Below are 20,915 nucleotides of genomic sequence, written 5' to 3' on the forward strand. Positions count from 1 at the left end.
AATGGAAATTAGCTCAAAAATAAGATGAAATTTTTGCTCCAAATTCCCAATTTTTTGTCTCCCATATTAGCATGACATGCTCCAAATTAGCATGAAATGAGCTCAAAATTAGAACAAACCTTTGCTTAAAGACAGCATGAGAGGTTCTCTGAGTATGAAAATTAACTCAAAAATATAATATAATATAATATTAAAAAAAATGGTTCCACATTAGCATTAAAATTAGTGCCAAATGAGCCCCAAAACAAGCTCCAAATTTGCGACAAGAAAGTTCTTAGAAAGCAAGAGTCCCAAAAAATGAATATTTTAGAGTTTCGGAGAAACATGTGTGTGTGTGTGTGTGTGTGTGTGTGTGTGTGTGTGTGTGTGTTACTGGCAGCATGTTTCCGTCTCCTGGCGTCCTGACGCTGCTGTCGGCCTTATTAGCGCCCGCACGGAGCGTTTGATATGGAAATGCTATGCTAATACACCATAGCAATCAGCCCACGGCCACCTGGGGGGGGGGGGGGGGTAGTGCTGTGTGTGTGTGTGTGTGTGTGTGTGTGTGTGTGTGTGTGTGTATTTGGGGGGGTGGAGATTATCCCTGAGTCAAAGCACAAAGCTGTCACTCCAGCTGTCGCAAAAAAACAACAGTCCAAAGTTTTTGTTTTTTTATCCTCAGTCTTTTATTTACAAACAAAAAACAAACATTTTATTTTATTTTATTTTATTTTATTTTATCTTATCTTATTTTATTTTATTTTATTTTATTTTATTTCATTTTATTTATGAAAATTCAATTTCAATCTACATTATATTGTATTTTCTACCTTTTTCTCCTTATATTTTTATCTAATGTTTTGCTGCACTTTTTTAGATAATATTCCTTTAAATGATATTTTATTCTAGTTCTAATTTGTTTTTTTTTTAATTATTTGAGTAAATTTCATTCACTTTTAAGCTTCACTTTTATTTTTAATTGAGTATTCGATTTTATCTCGTACTTTTAAGGCTGTTTATTCTTAGCATAAAGTTTTGTTTTATTTTATTGCATTGGATTGATTTGTTTTTTGTATTAATTATCATGTGTTTTTATCTGATATTTGATATTTGTTTTATTTTATTCAAGATCAATTGATTCTTTAAAGATTTTTTTATTCATTCTAGTAAATTTCATTCACTTTTTAAAAATCATTTTTATTCTTAATTAGTTTTTGATTTTATCTTGTACTTTTATTGTTATTTATTTTTAACAAGTTTTGTTTTATTTTATTTCATTTGATTGAAATATTTATTTCATCCAGTTCATTTTTTTCTATTTAATTCACTTCATTGAAAAATTTTCAACTTTTTTTCACTTTATTTCATCCAAGTATTAATTTTCTTTTATTCCATTTCATGTCTTCATTTTTTTATTGCATTTATTTTTATTTCTATGATGCATTTTCATTATTTTAAATCTAATATTTGACTTTACTTTTCTTTCATGTTATATTAACCCTATTTAATCATTCACAATATAAACACAATTTTTTTTTTTTTTCTGCAGCGAAGGACCTGGTGTCGTGCGAGAACCCCGGTCTCCCTGACAACGGTTACCAGGTGCTGTCCAAGCGGTTGTACCTGCCCGGCGAATCGCTGGCCTTCGTTTGCTACAAAGGCTTCGAGCTGATTGGCGAGGCGGCCATCAAGTGCATCCAGGGAAGCCCGTCGTTCTGGAGCGGCCCGCTGCCTCTCTGCAGGGGTGAGCCGCCATCATGAAAAAGCTAAATGCTGCTATGCTAATTTGCTAAAATGCTAATATGCTAATATGCTAATATACTCAAATGCTACTATGTTTTGATTCTATTATGCTAAAAGGCTGATATGCTAAAATGCTAACATGCTAATATGCTAACATGCTAATATGCTAATATGCTAACATGCTAATATACTAAAATGCTATTATGCCGATATGCTGATATGCTCATATGCAATATGTTAAAATATGATATGTAACTATGTCTGTATGATAAGATGCAATATGTTAAAATGCTACTTTACTACTATGCTAGTATGCTAATATACTAAAATGCTACTTTAGTACTATGCTAGTATGCTAACTAAAATGGTAGTATGCTACTATACTAAAATACTAATATGCTAATATACAAAAATGCTAAAATGTTGAGATTCTAATATGCTAAGATGCAATATGTTAAAATATTACTATACTACTATCCTAGTATGCTAAAATGCTACTTTACTACTATGCTAGTATGCTAATATACTAAAATGCTACTATGTTATAATTCTAATGTGCTAATATTCTAAAATGCTAATATGCTAACATGCTAATATACTAAAATGTTATTATGCCGATATGCTGATATGCTTATATGCAATATGTTAAAATATTATGCTGGTATGCTAAAATTATAATATGCTGATATGTTAAAATGCTACTTTACTACTATGCTAGTATGCTAATATACTAAAATGCTAGTATGCTACTATACTAAAATACTAATATGCTAATATACAAAAATTCTAAAATGCTGAGATTCTAATATGCTAAGATGCAATATGTTAAAATGGTACTATACTACTATCCTAGTATGCTAAAAGGCTACTTTACTACTATGCTAGTATGCAAATATACTAAAATGCTAGTATGCTACTATACTAAAATACTAATATGCTAATATACAAAAATTCTAAAATGCTGAGATTCTAATATGCTAAGATGCAATATGTTAAAATGGTACTATACTACTATCCTAGTATGCTAAAAGGCTACTTTACTACTATGCTAGTATGCAAATATACTAAAATGCTAGTATGCTACTATACTAAAATACTAATATGCTAATATACAAAAATGCTAATATGCTACTATACTAAAATACTAATGTGCTTATGTACAAAAATGCTAATATACTGAGATTCTAATATGCTAAGATGCAATTTGTTAAAATGCTACTATACTACTACGTTAGTATGCTAAAATGCTAAAATACTATTATGCTAGTATACTAAAATGCTAAAATGCTACTATACTAAAATACTAATATGCTAATTTGAGAAAAGCGTAATATGCTGAGATTCTGATATGCTAAGATCAATATGTTAAGATGCTACTATGCCAAAATGCTAAAATACTATCATGCTAATATATCAAAATGCTAATATGCTGAGATGCTAATATGCTAAGATGGAATATGTTTAAATGCTAATTTGCTACCATGCCAAAATCCTAATAGGCTAAAATCCCAATATGCTTCTTTGTTAAAATGATAATATGCTGACATGCTGAAATGCTAATATACAATATTTTAAAATGCTTTTATGCTACTATGCTAATATGCTAAAATACTAATATGCTAATAAGCAATTATTGATCATTTTGACCTGAGTTGTGGATCTAAACCCGTAGCAAACCACGACTGCTTTGGTAGCCACGCCCTGCAAGGTGAGTGTGTGTGTGTGTGTTTGTGTGTGTGTGTGTGTGTGTGTGCGTTGAGTTCATATGCATGTGTAAGTGTGTGCGCACATTGTGTGGTCTGCAATCACCAGCATGCATGTGTGTGTCTGTATGTGTATGTGTGTGCACATGTGTTGACGTGTGTGTGTGTGTGTATGTGTGTGTGTGAGTGTGTGTGAGAGAGATAGAGTTCATATGCCTGTGTGAGTGTGTGTGTGCACAAAGTGTGGTCTGAAATCACCAGCATGCATGTGTGTGTGTGTGTGTGTTTGTTGTACTTGTGTATCCATTCACCCTGTTTCCTAACCTCTTGTGCCTACATGTGTGTGTGCATGCCTTCATGCGCTCGCTCTCATGGTCTTCACACTGTGTGTGTGTGTGTGTGTGTGTGTGTGTGTGTGTGTGTGTGTGTGTCAGTCTCCAAGGCGACGTCTGGCTCCTCATTGGACGGGGGAAACATCGCGCTGGCGATCTTCATCCTGGTCCTGCTGCTGTCCGTCCTGCTGGGAGGCGTTTACGTCTACGTCACACGGTGGGAATTTCCAGCGCTTATTTAATCAATTATTCAATGAATCAATTAAAAAATAAATTAATCATTTTATAATTTTCATTAATTACTTTCAATCTTAATAGATTGATTCATTACTTTTTATGCGTCCACTTTAAGTTTCCTATTATTGTTGTTACTGATTATTTGGCATTATCATGATTAACCAATTAATTAATCTAATCAATGAATTAATCACAGGTAGTTAATCGATGCTGTGTAACTGATCAGAGACAACTTAACTTTTTAAAATATTGAATTAAATTATCTTCTATTTCAAACAATTTTCTCATGTATTTAGTTTGAATTAATCGATTAATTAACTGTGGTTGATTAGCCACAGTTAATTAATCGATTCCTGCCAATTCAGCAAATGCAAAAAGAAGTTTGAAATTAAAAATAATTTAATAAGATAATTTCCAAAAAGCCAAATAATCAGAAAAATACTGTAGGATAATTATAATGTTAACATAAAAATGTGAAATAAAACAAATTAAAATTTGATAAAAAAATAAAATAAAAAATGACTGTGGTTCATTAATCAATAAAATAATGAATTTGTTTGAATTCATCTCAGTGTGAAATTAATTTCAGAGTGATTTCAGTCTCAAACTGATCGTATTTGTCCTAATTTTAATAAAGTTGTCATAAAACCTGCAATAAATAATGGAAAAATAAATGAACTAAAAAAACTCAACAAGAAATTTAAATAAATCAAAGAAAATTACAAAAATTTACAAAAAAATGACCAAGAAAACAAGAAATTTGAAAGAAATGTATTGAAAATAATGAACAAGAAATTACAAATACAGAGGGGAAAAATGAGCAAAATTCTGAAATAAATTATGAAAATCAAAATCAAAATAAAAAAAATATATATTTTTAAAGACATTTTTAAAGCAATCTTTTTAAAGATTAAGCTGAAAATTGATTTTTTTTTAAATCACCCGAAAACTTCTATGCTAGTAAGTTAATTCACTACTATACTACTATACTAAAATACTAATATGCTTCTGTACAAAAATGCTAAAATGCTTAGATTCTAATATGCTAAGATGCAATTTGTTAAAATGTTACTATACTACTATGTTAGAATGCTAAAATGCTAAAATACTATTACGCTAGTATACAAAAATACTGAAATGCTACTATACTAAAATACTAATATGCTAATATAAAAAATGCTAATATGCTGATATTCTAGTATGCTAAGATGCAGTATGCTGAAATGCTACTATACTAAAATACTAATATGCTCATATAAAAAATGCTAATATGCTGATATTCTAATATGCTAAGATGCAGTATGCTGAAATGCTACTATACTAAAGTACTAATATGCTAATATAAAAAATGCTAATATGCTGATATTCTAATATGCTAAGATGCAGTATGTTAAAATGCTACTATACTAAAATACTAATATGCTAATATAAAAAATGCTAATATGCTGATATTCTAATATGCTAAGATGCAGTATGTTAAAATGCTACTATACTAAAATACTAATATGCTAATATATAAAAAATGCTAATATGCTGATATTCTAATATGCTAAGATGCAGTATGTTAAAATGCTACTATACTAAAGTACTAATATGCTAATATAAAAAATGCTAATATGCTGATATTCTAATATGCTAAGATGCAGTATGTTAAAATGCTACTATACTACCATGTTAGTGTACTAAATGCTAAAATGCTACTATACTAAAATACTAATATGCTAATATGAAAAAAAAGGCTAATAAATGTTACTTTAGTTATTTATTTTAAACCAAAGTCTTTATTGATAATTCGTGATTATTCCAGGTGCCGCTATCGCTCCAACCTCCGGCTTCCCCTTATTTACCCCCACCCTTACCGGCAGATCACCGTGGAAACCGAGTTCGATAACCCGCTGTACGAGACGGGCGGGGTGAGTTTTTCGTGTTAACGCGAAATTTCCACAAAATTGTGAAAATGTTGTGAGAAACCCAAGGAAAATATAATTTATGATTTATGAAAGATGTAAGAAATGGAAATAAACGATGATGAATTAATTAATAGTCCGAGGAAAAGATTGATTAAATAAAAGCAGAGAAATTTACCAGATTTAAAATTATTTGAACGAATAGTTAGTTTAGACCAGAATTTTAACTTTCAAATACTATTTTTTGGTGGATCCTCAAGGAGGCGTCTTTGATAAAATAAAATAAAATAAATTAAATAACAGGACATATTTGCAAAAACTGGAATAATTTTTCAAATCTAAAATTACATAATTTATAATAGATAAAGAATTAGTATATTCACTTTTTTTAAAGGAGGTCATCAGCAATGAATTTACTATAAAATTACAGAAATAAATTAAAAGCTTAACAATAAATCACCAAAGTACAAAAACTATAAAAAGATGAGCTAAAAGTGTTTCTAAAAACAAGAAAACACATGAAAAAGTAACAATCACATGATCACGAAATTAAAAAATTGGTAAAACATTTTAAACTAATGTGAAATAAATGATCCAAAACGAATAAAATTAATTCTAAATAAAAAAAAAATATAGAAATTAATAGAAATAAATAACAAGTAATAGCAATAAGAAATCCAGGCTCAAAAAAATATCTCAAAAGGTCCCAAAAAGTTTGTAATTCAAGAAAAACAAATAATAAAAAAATAAAGAAATGATAAGGAAACATTTTAACAACATCCGAAAACAAAGGAATTACCAAAACAATAACAGTTACACAATTCTCAATGTATAACCCAAAAAAATATGTTTGAAAAAAATATCAAAAAATTATTCATTTTCAAGTTGGTAATTAGTTAATTAGATAAATCCACAAATTGACTTAAAAACAAAAAGCTATAAAAAATTACTAAAAATGTCACAATCATATTTACTACCAATTGTTATTCAATAAATTGATAAAAAAAGATATAACTATTTAACATAAAGCTATATAAACGTGACTGATTCAAATAGTATTCATTATTCATTGTATTAATATTATTAATCAATCAAAAAGTTATTCACTTTGAAATTGGCAATGAATTCTTAGTTAATGAGAAAAATCACACAATTACCAACAAAAATAACACAATTGAAAAAAAGCTAAAAAAATCACTTAAATGACTCAATCAAACATATATACACATACAATACAAACAAACATTTTTAAATAAATCAGCAAAAAAAAAGCACAAATTAGTTGCAAAAATGTCTCATAAATGACCCCCCACACCCCAAAAAAAAGACTTAACTACTCATAAAAATAAAAAGTAAAAATATTGAATCAACCACAAATCTGAAAATTTTCATTGTCAACTCATTGTCCAAAAAAATAAAAAGAAACATGAGCCAAATCTCGTTCCAATAACGCAAAAAACAAGGTATAATATAAATAAGCGTGTCGTCTGCATACTGACGTACCTGAAACCAGTCAAATCTTTTTGAATTTCTTCATTTGAGCCACCAAATTACCAAGAAACATTATCACAATAATCTTAAAATAACAAAGAAATGACCCCAAATTATTAAATGAAAAAAAAAAATTGATGGGTTACAAAATTCTCACGAAATGACCAGAAAAATTCAAACATTAAAAAATATATGTAGGAAAATTATTATGATCGATTATATACCGAGGAGGTGTGGAAGTGTCTAGGAGAGGCAGCGGTAGATTTTCTGACTAGATTATTCAACAGGATCTTACAGTGAGAAGATGCCTGAAGAATGGAGACAAAGTGTGATGGTGCCTATTTTTAAGAATAAAGGGGATGTACAGAATTGTGGCAACTACAGAGGGATAAAGTTGATGAGCCATACAATGAAGTTATGGGAAAGAGTAGTGGAAACTGGACTGAGAGCAGAAGTCAGCATTTGTGAACAGCAGTATGACTTCATGCCTAGGAAGAGTACTACAGATGCAGTATTTGCTTTGAGAATGCTAATAGAAAAGTACAGAGAAGGCCAGAGGGAGCTGCATTGTGTTTTTGTAGACCTAGAAAAAGCATATGACAGGATGCCAAGAGAGGAGCTCTGGTATTGTATGAGGAAGTCTGGAGTGGCAGAGAAGTATGTTAGACTGGTGCAGGACATGTATGCTGCATTATGTCTTTGTAGACCTATAAAAAGCATGTAAGTTGTATGAGGAAGTCTGGAGTGGCAGAGAAGTATGTTAAGTGGTGCAGGACATGTATGCTGCATTGTGTTTTTGTAGACCTATAAAAAGCATTTAAGTTGTATTGGGAAATCTGGAATGGCAGAGAAGTATGTTAGACTGGTGCAGGACATGTATGCTGCATTGTGTTTTTGTAGACCTATAAAAAGCATGTAAGTTGTATGAGGAAATCTGGAGTGGCAGAGAAGCATGTTAGACTGGTGCAAGACATGTATGCTCGCTGTGAGACACTGGTACGGTGTGCTGTAGGGGTAACAGAGAAGTTCAAGGTGGAGGTGGGACTCCATCAGGGATCAGCTCTGAACCCCTTCTTGTTCGCAATGGTGATGGACAGGCTGACAGATGAGGTTAGACAGGAATCCCCATGGACCATGAGGTTTGCGGATGACATTGTGATCTGTAGTGAGAGCAGACAACAGGTAGAGGAACATCTAGAGAGGTGGAGGTATGCTCTGGAAAGGAGAGGAATGAAAGTTAGTGGCAGCAAGACAGAATATATGTGTGTGAATGAGAGGAACTCGGGTGGAACGGTGAGGCTACAGGGAGTGGAGATCAAGAAGCTGGAGGATTTCAGGTACTTGGGGTCAACAGTCCAGAGCAACCAAAGAGAAGATCTATGGATGTAGTGAGAGAGGAGGGTTTATAAAAATTAAATTTTGTCAAACCAGCTGTTTCCTGTTCCGACAGGACACTCGGGAATACGAAGTTTCGATATGACGCCCCGGGAAAGACGCAAACCCCCCGCCTTCCTGACCGGGAGGAGCTAAATATGTAAATAAGTCGAGATGATGTCCTGCCTCCCCGTCCACCTGACCATCGTCTCGGGGCGTGGGGGCGTTTTGGCGGAGGCGGGGATGCGTCGATGTGGACTGAAGCACTTTTTATTCCTTTTTATGGGTTCAGGTTTTTATGCAAATAAAGTAATTTCCCTTTTTCTTTCCTTTCCTTTTTTTTTTTTTTTTTTTTTTAATCCAACGCCGTCCGTCAATGTGACGCTTTTGTGTCCGAGACAAAAGCTAAGGCTCCGCCCCTTTTTTTTTGTTTGTTTATTACGTTTCGTCCGAGTCGCCAAAGGCTGAGCGGGTACCTCTTGTGTCCACAGCGCCCCCTAGTGGCCACAATGCGAAATGCAGCCAATGGCAGCATCCTGGATTCACGCACGTCTTTTAATTAGCGGCTAAATGCTATTTAAATATTTAAAAATAATTCTTTCTAAATGACAATTCATCACAATACCAAGTAATACTAAAAAAGTTGCTTCAATCATCCCAGATATTGACGAAAAACCACCGAAAAAAAAAATCTGCCAAAAATAAATGTTTAATTTCAGAAGAAACAAGAAAGGGATTTTAGCTTGATGCTACAAATATATTCCTGAAATGATTTGCAAATAAAAAAGCTGGGGATTACTTAGATATGTGCCGAAAAATTCTGCAACAAGCATATTAGCTTGAAGCTAAAGAAAAATAATTTGCTAAGAAAGAAAAACTAGGGGATTTCTTAAATTTGATGTGAATTTTGGGAAAAAATATTCAAAAAATTGTTAGTTCTAAAGGTAGATTCTACAATTTTGTTGTATGCGGGATAGGCTTAAAGAAAATTTTGAAAATCTGTTTCAAGTTGATAGATAGATATTTTGTCTATTTTTTTTTTTTTTTTTTTTTGCCGTTGCCCAAAAAATATAAAGCGAAAATCGGGAAGAAAAACAAAAATAAAGACTAGGAGGCGAAGTGATCAGGAAATACGACAATAATAATTATTGTCGAGTCGGAAAACGGTTTCATCCGGGTCTGCAGTTCCTCCTCCCGGCCACTAGGGGGCGCTATGGCTTCCCCTAGATTAGCTTCGACTGAAGCTCTGCACCTAGCATAACAGAAATTTAAATGTCCCTCTTGTCAGCATAAGGTCGTACTTTCTACCGTTGATTTCGACGTTGACGTTAGCATGACGTTAGCATGATATTAGCATTACGTTAGCATACATCGGATTGAATCTGCTCCATGTTGTTCTACCACAAAAGTCCTTTCGGTTCCGAGTTGGGAGCGTTTTCTGCTTTCTCCATGCGTTTATGAATTTTTTGTTTGATTTTAAAACCATGTCATGGTCAAATGAGGACGTACCAACTATGCTACAGATGATAGCGTCGTTAGCATATGGTCACATCAGACAGAATCCACTCCATGTTGTTTTGCCCCGGATGTCTTTTTGCTCATGCTACCAATCTTTGTTCCCATTCAAGTATGAGCTTGTTGATACAATAATGCCAAATACTAGGTAAACATTAATTAGCCTGCTATTAGCATACCGACTTACCCAACACGGCTTGTTTCATGTTCTAGCGCAGAATTTCATTTTTTCTTCCAAGTTAGAAATAATTTCTATTTCCATCCATTAATGAATTTGTTATTGAAAACCGTGCCATGTTTAAATGAGGACGTACAAACTATGCTATAAATGATAGCGTTGACGATTTAGCGAAAGATCTGAGTTTGAAAATATCTGCTAGCTTTGTCAGCTAGCAGTCAGTAACCCTGTTTTTGTTTTGTTTCCATTGCGTGTGAACCAAATCAGAGGTGCGAAGGACAGTGTTGTTAGCATACGGTCACATCGGTTAGCATCTTCTCCATGTCTTTTCGCTCATGCTAATGCTAATTGCTCCCATTCAAGTATGAGCTTGTTTATACAGTCATGCAAAACCCTAGGTATAATATAAATTAGCGTGTCGTTAGCATACTGACGTACCTGATATGTGCTAGCTCAAAAGTCCTCTTTGATCCATGTCAAAAATATTAAATTCTTTTTCCATCTGTTTATGAATTTGTTATTTAAAGCCATGCCATGGATTCATGAGGACGTACCAACTATGCTATAAATGTTAGCAGCATTAGCATATGGTCACATCGGATAGAATCTACCCAATGTTGTTTAGCATCTTTTTGGTCCAATCATTGTTCCCTTAGCATGAGTTTGAGTTAGTTGATGCAAATACAAGGTTTTATATCAAAAACAATCAAATTTACTATCAATTATTGTCCAATAAATTAGCAAAAAAAAAAATTGTTGCAAAAATGACGACTCATAAAAAATAACTTAAATCAAACACAGATTGGTGAATTTTCGCTTATTGTCCAAAAGAAAAAAAAAACACTCAAACCAAATCTTGTTGCAATTATGCAAAATACAAGGTATAATATAAATAAGCATGTCGTCTGCATATTAACATACCTGAAGCCATTTGTCAGGAATATTTTTTAATTTCTTAATTTAAGCCATCAAATTACCAAGAAATATCATCACAATATCTTAAAATAACAAGAAATTACAAAAAAGTATGAAATAAAAAAGGGACAAAATTCTCAAGACATGAGCAGAAAATGTCATAAATTAATATATATATATTCATTTGGAAATTGGCAATGAATTCATTGCTAACAAGTTAAATCCAACTATTACCAAAAATTGACCTAAAAAAAATAACAAATTTAACAAAAAGCAATACAAAGTACTGAGGAATTATCCCCCCAAATTCTACTCTATCAACTCATAAAAAATGAATTTAAAATCAAACGTGAAACGTGAATTTCCTGAAATCACTCATTGTCAAAAGAAAATTAAAAAAAAGTCAAATCTTGTTGCAATAATGCATTTCTGTGTCCATTTACTTTTTGTTTTTTGGAAAAATACCTCAAAATTTATGGATTAATAATAAGAAATTAAAATTGCCCAAAAATCTCTCAAAAGGTCCCCAAAATATTAATAAATCAAGAAAAACACATCCCAAAATTACAAAAAAAACATCGAAATAAAACATATGGAAATAAATCAAACAAGTGACAGATTGAGTACATTTAAAAAATAAAAAATAAAAAAATGATTCACTTTGAATTTGGCAATAAAATCATAATTACCAAAAATGGATCTGAAAGAATTTACAAAAATTAACAAAAAGCTACAAAAAGTTACCAAAAAAAAAACGAATTATGCAATAAATTAGCAAAAAAAAAAAAAAAAGTAGTTAAAAGAAAATCAAATACTCATTAAAAAAAAAAAAATAAATTAAAATCAAACACCATTTGGTAAATTTCCTAAAAATCACTAATTAAAAAAAATAAATAAAAAAAAAGTTGTGCAATATGAGTTAGAGTGTCATCTGCAAACTGACATAACTGAAAGTCGGGGAATATTTTCTCCTTTTTCACATGTTTCCAAATTTCTTAATTTAAGCCATGTCATCGGCGCCGGACGTCTTTTCGGATCTTTGCTAGTATGAGTTTGTCGATACTGTCACTCGAGATACAAGGTATTATATAGATAACAGTGTCGTCAGCAAACTGACATTTCTGTGTCCATTTATTTCTGACTTTTTGTGATGAAATGAGGATAAATGCTACGCTAATAAACCGGGATGTTTGGACCGATGAGTTCCAGCGATGTGGCCGGGTCGACGGTCGCCATGGGAACCGCGTAGCCGCGCTGGCACCTGCCAGACGATGTATTTATTTTGACGTACTGTACATGTGATGTTTTATGCAGATTGATTAAATGTACATTTTCATGACGAGGAAGAAAATAAAAAAGAAACCTGATAAAATGTAACAGTTTCCCTAAATAACAAGGTAAAACTCCAATAAAAAAAAAATCCAAAGAACTAGCGGTTGTTTGTAAATGGCTGCGTTTTCTGTGGTGGTTCTTTAATTTTATTTATTGACGGGTTATTTGTCTGTTTTGACCAATAATCAATAATTGCGATCATACTAATGGTAATATCCAACCGAAGTTCAAAAAGCCGCATTTAAAAATAAAATCTAATTTCATTATCCTTTTTGGTTTTGGTTTTTTTCATTCTAAATTTAAACATAAAAATAAAATGTAATTTATTTTGAAAATTATTATTGTTTAATAATAAATTAAATTAAACATTTAATTTATCATAAATGATTTCAATTTAATTGATTTTGATTTTGAATTGTATTTATTTTATTCATTCCAATCATATGAACATCATTTCATTTCATTTTATTTTTTGATTTCAAAAATAGTGTTCAAACACAGTTCATTTTTATATTTATTAATAATGATATTCTATTTGATTCATTTGACTCATGTCATTTTATTTGTATTTTTTTCACTTATTTTATTTATATTTTTATTTTTATTTTAGTTTGTTATTTTATTAAGTCTGATATATTTCCAATTTCCTCTCCAATCCGAATGTTTTTATTCATTTTAATCAGTTTTACATTTTATTTCATATCCTTTAAATATGATGATTTTTTATTGACATAAGATTGTTAATTTTGTTACAAACAAATCACATCAGTTGTTCCTAAATATCAATGTAATAATAGTTTTTTTTTTACTTCCTATCTTCTCATTCAATTCATATTGAATGTTATTTTCATTTTCAATACTGACTTTGGAATCGCAATTTTTGCTTTTAGATTTCTTGTTGTGTCTTGGATGTTTTGGTTTTATTTCATTTCAATTGCGATTTAAATATTGACATTTATTTTATTTTATTTTATTTTATTTTTTGAGTTGGGGGTCAAGGTCGGGGGCTCCATTGGTCTCAATCACTTGAATGTTTTTTGCTTTTTTTTATTTCATTTGACTTGCAATTTTAAAATCAACATTTTATTTCGTTTTATTTTGCTTTATTTTTATTTTATTGCCTCTCGCTCTCCAAAAAAAAAAACATTCTGGTGCAGTAATGATTTCCTTCTGCTTGAGTCGTAAATGCTGATGAAGAAATGAAGCTCCGCCACTGAAGTGATTTCCAGAGGGGGCATCCAGCATCTTCTAGGAGGACCACCGCAACCCCCATTAACACATACACACACACACACACACACACACACACACACACACCACCAGACGTAGGTTTAATGATCCGGCGACAGAAATCCATTACAACTTCCCTGCAGAGGTTTTAAATGAGCAGCTCTGTGAGTGTGTGTGTGTGTGTGTGTGTGTGTGTGTGTGTGTGTGCAGGGAGATGGAACATCGATCCAGCAGGTAGATGATTCGCCTAAAATGGATGTCGCTGCCACTGATAGCAACACATGCAAACATTTTTTATTATGTTTCTTGAAGCAAAAAAATGTTTGCTTCCGGCTTGGGTGATGTCATAAATACATAGTAATGAAAACAGATAAATAGCTAAAAATCAACAAGAAATTATTTAAAAAAAGAGAGAGAAAAGGAAAAAACACTGCAAAAACAAAGCAATCGAGATGAAATGGGGTAAAATAAGTGGAAAATTGTTTTGAGATCGAAAAATAATTGTGGGAAACAAATTAAATTTCTATAAATTTCAGAAAAGAAATATTCACTATTTATCAATATTGGATCAAATTTTTATGGTTGTATTTCAATGCTGATTATTTTCATCACAATGATATTCATATCTAATGTTATTTATTTGGGTTACATTTTATTTTATTTCACTTTATTCAGGGACATCAAAACAACTACCATTCAAAATATTTTCTTGTTTAATTTTACATTGTGTTTAAATTTGAAGATAAATCTCTAACTTAATTTTATTTTAGTAAAAAGAATAATCGCCCTCTCATTTGCAAGTCATATAGAAACATATAACCATTCACTACACAATAATAATCATAATAATAACATTGTCTCCATTTTTTAATAAACTTTAGCGTTAAAACTTGCTAAAATAAACAAAATCGTTTGTAAGAAGCTCAACCTTAGAGTTTTACGTCGGAAAATATTCGATGCATTTTTAAATTATCCTCTTTTTAATGAAAAAGTCTATAATGTGAGTTTTAATTGATAATAAAAACATTAGAAGAACAGATTTCCGCTATTTGCGTGTGTGACGTAGACGGATATCCGGTCGCAGGGGGCGCAGGATCTATAAATACCAGCCGCGTTCTTCTTTGACTGTTCATTTCAGAAGAGAAACAGGATTCCTTGTACGTCGTGTATCCTCAGCGGGAAACATTTGTTGGTGAGTTTTTTTTATTCCTTATCTTAAGGATTGTGAGGTTTATACAGACTTAATCTTCATCTATGAAACGACACGACGTGATTAGTTTAATGTTCGTCGCTATTTATCGGTCGATCTGCCTCCTGCGTCAGTTGTTTGCTCGGCTAACCCGGCTAGCCAAGCTAACTGGGGCCGGCCGTTAACCGAATCTCATTTTATGACGCCTAACTCGGAGAAATGTGTGTTTTTTTTTAATACTCATTAAAGTTAACCCATAAGCGTCAAAAATAAAACTTCAGCGAAATGTCTGGTTACATACACACGATGTAAACGTCACTAAAGGCCCTTTATCTGTTTTTCTTCTCTGGACTCCTGCGTCATTGAAGCTTCGTCATGTTAACATTATTAGCCTGCTAGCTTCCCCCGGTGTAGCTTACCTTGTCAGTCGCTAGAAATAAGAGGATGTATTAAATAGGAATACAGGCTATTCGATGACACTGTTTGTTTAGAAAGTTTGTACAAATGAGTAGCAAGTCGGACAATAAAAGGAGAACGTCGTTGTTCGCTAGCTTAATTGTTAGTTTCCGTTTAAGCTAATGTTTATCGGCTTTATCTAATGTTAGCTTAATGGAAAAGAAATGTACAAGAGGCGGAATATACGTTTTACTCTTATGTGACGCACCTTGTTGTGATTTTTTTTTTTTTTTTTTTTTTTTTTTCTGAGTCCCCTGGCCCTCATTTGTTGATCGTTTTCCCCCCTTTATTTGGCAGCGTAAAAATGCAGATCTTTGTAAAGACCCTCACTGGAAAGACCATCACCCTTGAGGTGGAACCCAGCGACACCATCGAGAACGTCAAGGCCAAGATCCAGGATAAAGAAGGGATCCCTCCCGACCAGCAGAGGTTGATCTTCGCCGGGAAGCAGCTGGAGGACGGACGCACCCTGTCCGACTACAACATCCAGAAGGAGTCCACCCTCCACCTGGTGCTGCGTCTCCGCGGCGGGATGCAAATCTTCGTGAAGACCCTCACCGGAAAGACCATCACCCTGGAGGTGGAGCCCAGCGACACCATCGAGAACGTCAAGGCCAAGATCCAGGATAAAGAAGGGATCCCTCCCGACCAGCAGCGTCTCATCTTCGCCGGGAAGCAGCTGGAGGACGGGCGCACCCTGTCCGACTACAACATCCAGAAGGAGTCCACCCTCCATCTTGTCCTGCGCCTGAGGGGCGGCATGCAGATCTTTGTGAAGACCCTCACCGGGAAGACCATCACCCTGGAGGTGGAGCCCAGCGACACCATCGAGAACGTCAAGGCCAAGATCCAGGATAAAGAAGGGATCCCTCCCGACCAGCAGAGGCTGATCTTCGCCGGGAAGCAGCTGGAGGACGGACGCACCCTGTCCGACTACAACATCCAGAAGGAGTCCACCCTCCACCTGGTGCTGCGTCTCCGCGGAGGCCAGCAGATCTAGCCTGGCGCTCCTCCGTCATCATTCCTCCACCTTGTTTTTATCATTTCCAGTTCCAGGCCTTGTGAAGTAACCATGGCGACGTAAGGAACCCGTTCACTTCCAAGAAAAGTTTAAAATTAAAGTGTTTTTCATTTGGAGCCGAAGTGGAAACCTGTTTGTTGTTGCCAATAAAGTCAGTCAATGAATTCTGTGATTTTTCTGCCTTCATAGTTTGTCTCCAGTGCGCCCCGACTGGTCCTCAGCACAACAACAACAAAACCAATCCAATGACGTGTTTTATTCAGTTTTGGGGCTGATATCTGTACAAACTGCTGCGGCGTCGAACCCTCTGCTAGATTTACTGCTCAAAGGACGACTGGCAGGGAGTAATAAAGGCCGGTCTGATCAAACTCACTGATCAGACCTGCCAACAGGCAACTGACTTAACTTTTTAATATACATATTGAAAAACATTAAAATATATACATTAGCAATGTTTAAATGCAATTTTTTTTCAGTTTTTTAGGGGGGGAAACTTGCAATTAAATTTTAATTTAAGACCTCACCTCTACATTTGGATCAATAATTACTTTGACTTGATTGAGAATTTCAAGATAATACAAAAATCACAGGAGCTATTTAATTATAAATAAATCTAAAATTGTAGATAATGTTAAAAAAGAAAAGTGTCACAGTTATTTCAGTGGGGTCGAATTAGTGACGTGTGTGTGTGTGTGTGTGTGTGTGTGTCTACAGCACAGTCTCAGCATACAAATCCTCAAACAGTTTGCGGTGAAAATGCTCCCGGGTCATGGATGGCGGCAGCCCGTCGTCATGGTAACGGGGACGGCGGTACCCGGGGCAGGGGTCGGACCCGTCGCGGTCCGAGTCGACCCGGATGCTGACGTGGGGTCGAGGGGGCGGAGTCACGGCGTCCTCTCCGGCGAGGGCGGCGGTGGTGGGGGGGCTGATCTTCAGGTGGAAGGTGATGCTGCAACACACACACAATTATTATCATGTTAAACTTATAATCATTAAATACTAGCAATAATAAAGGTAATATAAAGAAATGTAGCTATCAGTTAGTATGAATATTATAGTTAGCGCCATAATCAATTTAATTAACAATAATTATAATAGCTATTTTTTTCTAAACAAAATATCTGACAAGGATAATGATAATTTAACGGCAATACATACCAGTTATAACACTGATAGCTTTTAACATGATAATACATCATTAGTGGTATATTAATACTACATATATATTAATGGTATATCAATATTAATCACAATAAAAACAAACATCCTGCCTTTTTTTAGCAGATTTTAAAGGTCTTTAACAAAGTGAGTTTATTTCAAATTTTTTTTAAATTTTAATCTTTTTTAACCTATTTGTTAGCTTTTTTTCCGCTGATTTTCTGTGTGTGTGTATATGTGTGTGTGTGTGTGTGTGTGTTTGTGTGTGTGTGTGTGTGTGTGTGGTCTACCTGCTCTGTAGGTCAGTTTGATCAGACATGACTGTTGAGTATGGGTTCATCTCCTGGATGAAGACACACACACACACACACACACACACACACACACACATTGTCACACGCACAAAGATACACAGACACGTACATGGAAACACACACACACACACAGTGCATGTGTGTGAACATGAGATCCGACATTGGCACAAACAAACAAAATATATTTCATAATACTGAAATATATCTTGATTTTCTCTTAGTATCTATCTAGAATTTGATAAATATTTCTTTGATTATTATTTTCCAATTTCACATTTAATTTAATAATTATCCAATAATTGTCAAATCTTTACACTTTTTTAATGTTAAATAATTGACAATTAAATTGAGAAAGAAGAAATCCTTCAAAATCCAATAAAGGAAAATAAATGTAATAAATACATTTAAATAATTAATAAAAGTAAAAATATTGAAAATCAAAAGGAAATTAAATGAAATAATTTTGAATATGTTTTAGGAGTCTTTTCATTTTTATTTTTTGGAAACGACATAAATGCAAGAGGTGGGTTGGGGGGGCGTGGCCTGATTCCGACCAATCCCGTTTGACCCCACCACAGTTGATTGACGGGTGGTTGTCATGGAAACACAAACATTCCTTATCGAACAAAGTCATGCGGGGGGGGGGGGGGGGGCACTCACAGTCACATGACGTGGGCGGGGTCCGGCACTAAGGTCTCCATGGCGACCCGGTCGGGAGAGGGGGCGGAGCTTCGGGGCTGGAGGGCAGAGACAGGACATGCAGGACATAGCGGACGTAGCGGCGGACGCTCGGCGACTCATGCATTCATTCACGTTTTGTTAACCCGCGCTAGCTAGGTAGCGTCGAGCTGTGCGGTTCGGATGAAGTGCTAGCTAGCTAGCTTCAGCATCTGAGGCTAACGCGCTCACACGCCTGCCTTCAGGTGATAGGAGTACTTTTTCAAAATACAACCATGGTTGCGTTGTGAATCGGCTACTGTGGCTAGCAAAGGTTTTCGCTAATTTGAGTTTAAGCTGAAGTTTAAATGACACAATTCTGCATTAGCTTTTGAGAGCGCTTTCGAGGAAAAACAAACTGTTAGCTTAGATGAAAACAGTAGCAACAATGACTTAGCTTTGGTAAAACCGCCTGTTAGCTTGAAACCAATAGCCTTAGACGAAAAACTACTCATTAGCTTTAGATGAAAGATGTACTTGTTAGCATTGCATGGTAAACTACTAGCGCTATCCATAAGATGTACATAGGAAACAATGTGGTAGCTTAAGAGTACAAAGAAACAAAAAATGCACAAGCTTTGACGACGAATCCGCTTGTTAGCATCAACGCTACACATTAGCTTCAGAGCTATACGTTAGCATTGAAGGTCAAAGCTGCGCACGCCGCTCTACCGGTTACGACAGAAGGGTTCTATCTTTCCCAAGTACTTCGTTTTTGGGCGGAACAACGAGAACGCAGAGCGCCGCCGGCTTGGCGCCCCGTCACAGGCATTAATGGTCGTCATGGCGATGGCGTGCGGGGGCGGGGCTAACGGGAGGGGGGGGGCAAACACACATAAAGAGTGTAGTAAGTGTTATACAGTGCCTTCTCAGCAACACTGTGGGGACAGAGAGGAGAAACAGGAAGTAGTATTAGTACTGTCAGGTACGACCACAGCAGCAGCTCAAACACAACGGTTGTCGCCGACGGCAACCGGGAGGTTATTGATCTGTTCGGTTATCGATTGTTTTCTGAACGTTAGCGGAGGCTTGGTGACGTTAGGTGTTTCTAAGGAATCTGAGATGGGGTTAAATGGAGGCAGCTGATTGGTTGTTGACAACACGGAGGAAGATGATTGGCTTCATGTGAGATGGTAGCAGCTGATTGGTTTTTGGGGTTAGATGGAGCCGGCTGATTGGCTGTAGGGGATAGATGGGGGAAGACGATTGGCGTGGGGGTTAGATGGAGGAAGATGATTGGCTGTGGGGGTTGGATGGAGGAAGATGATTGGCTGTGAGTGAGATGGAAGCAGCTGATTGGTTTTTGGGGTGATAAAGAGCCGGCTTATTGGCTGTAGGGGTTAGATGGGGGAAGACGATTGGCCCAGGGGGTTAGATGGAGGAAGATGATTGGTTGTGAGTGAGATGAGGGGGCTGATTGGCTGTGAGATCAGTGTTGACATGTGATTGGCTGATGATTGGATGGAGGCAGATGATTGATTAGCTGTGAATAAGATGGAGGCAGGTGATTTGCTGTGGGGTTAGCAGAGGTAGATGATTGGCTGTCGGGTAAATGGAGGCACGTGATTGGCTGTGGCTTCCCCTGAAAGCTGCATCCGAAAAATAGAAGAATTGCTCGCTAACTCTCGATAGCCTGGGACCATTATTTTTGCTAGTTTCATGCTAGCCTTGATTTTCACGTGATTTTTCCCAACAGTTTGACGGAAAACAACACCGCCTTGCCCACGACTACCCTCTCGCCCCTTGCTTCCTGTTTAAGTTGTGATGTCATTTCTTAAAGACACGGAGTCCTCTTTAAATCCAAGGCAAATTTCCGATGTTGCGCCGACGACTTTTTCCGCCGTCGGAGATTCGAGCCCCGTTGCGATCAGTCATGTGACGGGCCGACACCCTCACCTCCTCGTCGCTCTCCGGTTCGGCCGCCGCCTTCTCCTTCCTCTTCTTCTTCTTCTCGTCCTCCTTCTTCTTCTTGTCCTTGTCCGGCAGGATGTCGTCCAGCCAGGCCAGGTCGTGCTGCGAGAACATCAGGTCCAGCAGCTTCCTGACGACCATCAGCCCCAGGATCTACGAGCCGCCAGTTAGCTTAGCTTCTTTTGCGCCGCTTCCTACCCTGGGCTTCGGTCC

At 35.3% G+C, this 20,915-nt stretch overlaps 3 protein-coding genes across 5 annotated transcripts in view; 2 read left to right on the top strand and 1 right to left on the bottom strand.

Moving 5' to 3' along the window:
• The window catches only part of sez6l (seizure related 6 homolog (mouse)-like), a 51,384-nt gene extending 41,831 nt beyond the window's left edge, over positions 1–9,553 (top strand). The window contains exons 13-17 of one of the 2 annotated variants that reach the window (XM_086152825.1): positions 1,529–1,723; positions 3,395–3,430; positions 3,860–3,974; positions 5,802–5,907; positions 8,843–9,553. In XM_086152825.1, the coding sequence (XP_086008951.1) occupies positions 1,529–1,723; positions 3,395–3,430; positions 3,860–3,974; positions 5,802–5,907; positions 8,843–8,872 (482 nt within the window). In that variant the 3' untranslated portion in view covers positions 8,873–9,553. The remainder of the gene's footprint in view (positions 1–1,528; positions 1,724–3,394; positions 3,431–3,859; positions 3,975–5,801; positions 5,908–8,842) is intronic. The other variant, XM_086152826.1, reaches the window with a different exon arrangement.
• Positions 9,554–15,009: 5,456 nt separating this feature from the next.
• On the top strand, positions 15,010–17,050 carry ubc (ubiquitin C). Of its 2 annotated transcripts, XR_015106626.1 has the most exons (3): positions 15,010–15,128; positions 15,879–16,661; positions 16,792–17,050. XR_015106626.1 is itself a non-coding variant. In XM_086152829.1 (2 exons), exon 2 carries the CDS (start codon positions 15,886–15,888, stop codon positions 16,579–16,581), a length of 696 nt encoding a protein of 231 aa, XP_086008955.1. In that variant the 5' UTR covers positions 15,010–15,128; positions 15,879–15,885; the 3' UTR covers positions 16,582–16,766. The 2 variants fall into 2 exon arrangements, 1 of the variants encoding a protein (XP_086008955.1); XM_086152829.1 differs by lacking the exon at positions 16,792–17,050 and having other exon boundaries at positions 15,879–16,766.
• Positions 17,051–17,067: 17 nt separating this feature from the next.
• Positions 17,068–20,915, bottom strand: LOC147231433 (uncharacterized). Its single transcript, XM_086152830.1, has 3 exons — positions 20,688–20,915; positions 18,051–18,103; positions 17,068–17,551 (listed from the first exon to the last, which is right to left on the bottom strand). Exons 1-3 carry the CDS (start codon positions 20,841–20,843, stop codon positions 17,311–17,313), a joined length of 450 nt encoding a protein of 149 aa, XP_086008956.1. The 5' UTR covers positions 20,844–20,915; the 3' UTR covers positions 17,068–17,310.

This window comes from Fistularia commersonii, chromosome 9 (genome assembly GCF_037954325.1).
Source record: "Fistularia commersonii isolate RoL2024-O1a breed Wild chromosome 9, RoL_Fcom_v1.0, whole genome shotgun sequence".
In the NCBI taxonomy this organism is placed as follows: domain Eukaryota; kingdom Metazoa; phylum Chordata; class Actinopteri; order Syngnathiformes; family Fistulariidae; genus Fistularia; species Fistularia commersonii.